Raw genomic sequence first — 5000 nt, 5'->3', positions numbered from 1 at the left:
GAGATTCCATCTTCAGACCTGAAGATGGAATCCAGGTGGATTCCGAAACTGTAGTCTCTCTTTTTCAATTAAATCTAGTTTTACAGTGTGGGTTTTTATACCATAGTATCAACACGGTAGTGTGTTTTCTCCTTTTCAAAAATACCAATAAATCATCAACATAAATCTAAAAATTGAATATAAATTCCAGTTCCTTGTATATATAGCTTTCATTTAGAAAACTGTACACCAAAAACCATTATGAAAAAAAATAAACTTCCTAATATTTTGCATTATAATTTGGTCATGAATTTAAACCAGAAGTTGAAAAAAGCAATGGTTGTCTTAATAATCTTACACAGCATCATGTAATATAAATCATATCCACAGATTGTGTACTCAAATAAAAAACTACTATAATAGATTCAATGCACAAAAATCAACCGTTTCCCAAAGTATCTAGCCTACAATTTTTTTTTGCAATACCAGGTATACATGACCACCACTCAAAAAAGTAGCAAGAAAATTTTGAAAACTATTTCTAACAAGAAAATAAAGACCTGTGTGCCCTTGTTTTCTTCTAGTTAACATAAAAAAAATTGAAAAAAAGTCAAAAGCTGTCTTGTCATACTTGCTGAATCATAGGGAAATCAATACTATCCACAAAACCACATGAAAATCTCTCCCAGCTTTTATCATGATTTTACAAAGGCCCACACATCAGTCCACTAGTCATATTAGTCACATTCCATACATTTATTTTATAAAAAGAAAAAAGAAAGAAAAGAAATGTATTCAAAATCCACATGGATAATACTAGAAGATGCAACAATCAAGAATAAAAGTCAGAGTTCTTTGTAACAGGGTTGGACTGAATTGCTGGAAAGGGAGTGAAAGTGAAGATGTGCTGTGTCAGGCTTGCCCCTCCCCCTCCCCCTCCCCCTCCTTCTATCATCCATCCCTCCACTGACCATGTTCACTGGACTGGTAATATAGAAAGGTAGAGACATGGAAGCAGGATTTGACTCTAACTCCCAACTCCAAACTCCTCTCCCTCTTCCTCACATGCACACACTTACAAATATATGCTCACATGTGCACAAACAGAAGCTCACAAATGAAAACAAACAATTATAAACACTCACTCACTCATACACACAAGGAAAATGGACTGCAATATGGAAATCACACCTAAATAATCATTCCTAATAAAACAAAATGCTGTTTTACTGTCAAGCTGATATAGACTTACAACTTTAAAGTCAATCTTCTTTAAACTTTGTCATTACATATTTCAGATCAATGCAATAGCTGTGCAAGTTTTATAAAAAAATTGTGACATCATCAAGCCATCATGTATGTATGCACAATGATATGTGTAACATGAATTCACTGCAGCAGAACTGGGTTGATTTCACTCAGGTATTTTGCTTGTATGATTACCAAAGCACACACTCTTTAATGTCTGATCAAATTAAAACATTTGTTGAAATTATTAATGCTATATGAAACATATATTTTCAACAATCATGTTTACAGCCATGATTTCTTTTACATTTATTCACACTAACACATCATGTAACATTCTTATTATCAACTTTTGAAGGATTTGCCACAGATGAAAGTCTAAAATTCTGTTATTCTGTCCATTACATGTACTGTTTACCTTGTACCATATGGCCATGAGAAACAAATTTAACCATCATTCTCAAAGGGATACAAGTGAAAGCAACGATCCAGAATAGGACCTTATCAAGTGACTGGAGAACCACCATGCAAATCCTAACCACGTACTTTATGGAAAGATAAAAGTTTTGATTGGTTACCTATTTCAGTATAAGGTGTATATATGTACTGCAAGAAGATAGGAAAAATCTAAGGACACATCCATGAAGAGCAGAAGAAACTACACACACTGATATAGGAAATAATCAGCACCAACAAAGAATAAATGCCAGATATGATTATGGATTGTGACAAAGCCACATAGAGACTAAATTCAAAGTGACTAGAGAGAAACAGGAGCTCTGCCCATGTATCTGCAAATACAGCAATCAGGTGTGGGTCTTAGGAAGGTTTTTGGTTCATATGAATGTTTGTGGATTTTCAGGAGTGCCCCAAAGGTTGTTAGCTGGAGTAACAGAGCCTTAGCCTCTGGGGGTATGGTCATTTTGTCATCATTTGTAAACAAATTACTGAAGTGAGTACAGACAATAAGCAAATACAAAAATGTTAGTTGAAACACTTACACGACATGGTCTGGCTCTCCAACTTTGTAAAACCTCGTTGCTGCAGTCATAAGGCAAATCACACCAAACACTACCCACCACATCTGAGAGTCACCATGTCTGAAAAATAAAGACGCACATTGTTAGTAATACATCTTGCCATCGGATGAATACTGTTACATATTACATATATACATACAAGTAAAATTCTTCATTACACAAGTATAAATACACAGAACTCAAATACAAAATAATAATCTAACTTCATAATAAAAAAAAAAAACATGAGGCAGCTTCAATCCACGTCAAAGCTCTTGACAAAAATAAGAATATATAATACAGTGCCAGACAATAAACTAAATACAACACTAAAACGCCTCAGGGGAAATTCCTTCCTTAGAATTATACAAAATCTTCAGTATAATTCAAAAAAGATGCAAAGAATCCAACAATACATGCTAAACCAGTGAAATCTAATCCAAAACTATCCACAGCTTCTAATTCTTAATAATTAACCGGGAAAATATGTCCATTAACAATACCGGCTTAGGGGAGGGGAGGGAGGGGGGCGGACCTGTCAAGAGGAAATGCCACAATTTAACCACAACCAGACCACTTAGTCTTCATCATTCCCTTAACTGACGAGCCCTCGAACATCCAGGATTATTTGCGCAGCATTCCTAACTTGCAGGAGACAAGAGGGAGCTTTTTGAGGTCAACCTTACCGATTTCACCTGAGGCTCCTCGGCGTTACAGGTGGAAGAGGATTCCGCTGTCAGATCCCTTCGCGTTTTTATTTTTCCTCTAATTCGTTCAAATAGTTCAACCAAATGTGATTCACGGGATGCATACCTGAATTTGACCATCATCTTCTCAAATGATGGTAGCTCCTGAGATACTTTGGGAGTAGATTTCCCCTTTTTTGCGGTGTCGGGAGCCATGACGGAGGTATGAGAGAGAGCGTCGCCTGCCTCTGACGTCTCGCTCGCTACTGACTCTCTCTTCCTCGAGCAGGTACAAGCCTAATTGGAAAGCGTGGTTTTATTTCCAGAATGAAACTTCATTATGCTCAGGTGTGAGACCTTTTAGGAAAAAATGTAGCATTTTTCGGAGGTCCTTCGTGTGTTTTGATATAGCGTTTGTGTTACGTAACTTAAGATGTGTTTGTTATCGTTCTGGAATCTCGGTGAAAGTTTTTTTTGCCGGTGTTTGATTCCGCCGATGATGGGCAACTGAAGGAACGGCGTATTCCCAGTTTCCCCGACGAAGTCATAAAAATATTTGATGAGTGCGGTATCTCAGGGTGTATGATGTATAGAAATAATCTACGGAAGTGACACTTACAACAAATATACCAACTATCCAATAGAAAATAATGCAGACTATAGGCTATACAGCAAAGCCAAAATTAGCTATTGATATACTGGAGTTGCATGTTCTGCTTCAGTTAACTATGAGTTATGCATTAAATAAGAATGCTAATTAAGGTCCGTTTAGCTTGACCTTCTGAAAAGGCCATGCATGCTAAGGTGCAGTGCAATACATATTTGCATTTTTGGATGACCTTAAATTCATTCATAAAGCAGATATTTTCCTCCACAAATTTGCGACGCTTCCCTTTCCATCTCTAACTACCAGTATTTTTGAAAATAGTAAGAAACTTTCAGCAGAAGTCAATACGTGCAACTTTCATTTGCGATATGCAGTTTTTTTTAATGATCTAAAATCAAACAGGTTTCCTATTCTTCGATTGAGCTGCCCATCATCACAGGCGAAGCATACCTACATTTGTGTGTGTGCATATTCACGGTATATTTACAGGGCTGAATTGACGCACAGCCTAATAACCGATGTCCCTTCGACCCTTCCAATAATGACCCTCAAGGTCCTTTCAGTGGTGCCCCTTAGGATATTCTACTGGTACTACCCCTTGGGTGTATCTTATACACTACATAGATACCAAAGCTGATTGATTTATTGCAGCAATATCTAGCACAAATTATACAAAAAAAAAAATCTGATTTCGTATTAGGCCCGTTTAGCCCTTTCTGTGAATCTGAAATTTTCTAAACTACAATGGCAACAGCTATGGTATCGAGACTTCCTTCCCTCGATCCTGATTAAGTGCACTGAAGTGTGTATATTCTATAATTTCAAGTGCATTTTCGCTATATTGCTTCTTTAGGGCACGAAAAATTCTCTCTCTCTCTCTTCTTTTCCCTCCGTTGTTTTACTTACATTTTGTTTAGCATGAAACCCAGACAATCTCACACATACTGCAGATAGAACACATAAGAGGATCGTTGCCCCTAAAATGGCCGAATGCGCTTTAGGTCCGTTGGGCAGGAATGCAGTTTTGGGATCCTCTCGCCCTCGAAAAGCTTTCCTGGGATTGCCAATATCCTTGAATGTCATATTGGACGATATAAGTTTAAGCTTATAAAATTTTGCATATATTTAAAAAGTTTTCCATTTTTGAGGTCTTGAAACCGTCTGAACAAGGGGAATTAAATGTTTGTTTCCTGAAATTACGAGCTAATTTATTTACGGCTTTTCCTTCGGGGGGTGGATCAAGAGGGTAGATTCTGACCCAGAATGATCCTCGGGGAGAACCGGTGCGCAGACCACCGTTACCACGTTGCCGGTTACCGAGTTTACACAAACGCGTGGTTGGACTGTCGGACATGCCCTAGTCCAAAGTTTATGTAAATACTTACATGGACTTTGTTTTAGTGTCTGCATTCCTACAAAAATACTGCTTAAGATTTACGCCTCGAGTTTGGGCAGTAATTG

The 5000-nt window shown here is 37.4% G+C and overlaps 1 protein-coding gene across 3 annotated transcripts in view; it reads right to left on the bottom strand.

Moving 5' to 3' along the window:
* LOC125039544 (protein O-mannosyl-transferase 2-like) overlaps positions 1–3215 on the bottom strand; it is a 17743-nt gene extending 14528 nt beyond the window's left edge. For all 3 annotated transcript variants that reach the window (XR_007116127.1, XM_047633606.1, XM_047633604.1), the window contains exons 1-2: positions 3060–3215; positions 2229–2327 (exon numbers count right to left, since the gene is read on the bottom strand). Coding sequence is in view for 2 of the 3 variants with exons in the window: in XM_047633606.1 (XP_047489562.1) it covers positions 2229–2327; positions 3060–3148 (188 nt within the window). In the remaining variant the exon portion in view is untranslated. The remainder of the gene's footprint in view (positions 1–2228; positions 2328–3059) is intronic.
* Between the last annotated feature and the right edge of the window lie 1785 nt (positions 3216–5000).

Source organism: Penaeus chinensis, chromosome 27 (genome assembly GCF_019202785.1).
Source record: "Penaeus chinensis breed Huanghai No. 1 chromosome 27, ASM1920278v2, whole genome shotgun sequence".
Lineage (NCBI taxonomy): Eukaryota > Metazoa > Arthropoda > Malacostraca > Decapoda > Penaeidae > Penaeus > Penaeus chinensis.
Note: the sequence above shows the minus strand (reverse complement) of the source record. Positions and strands in the feature narration are given on the sequence as shown.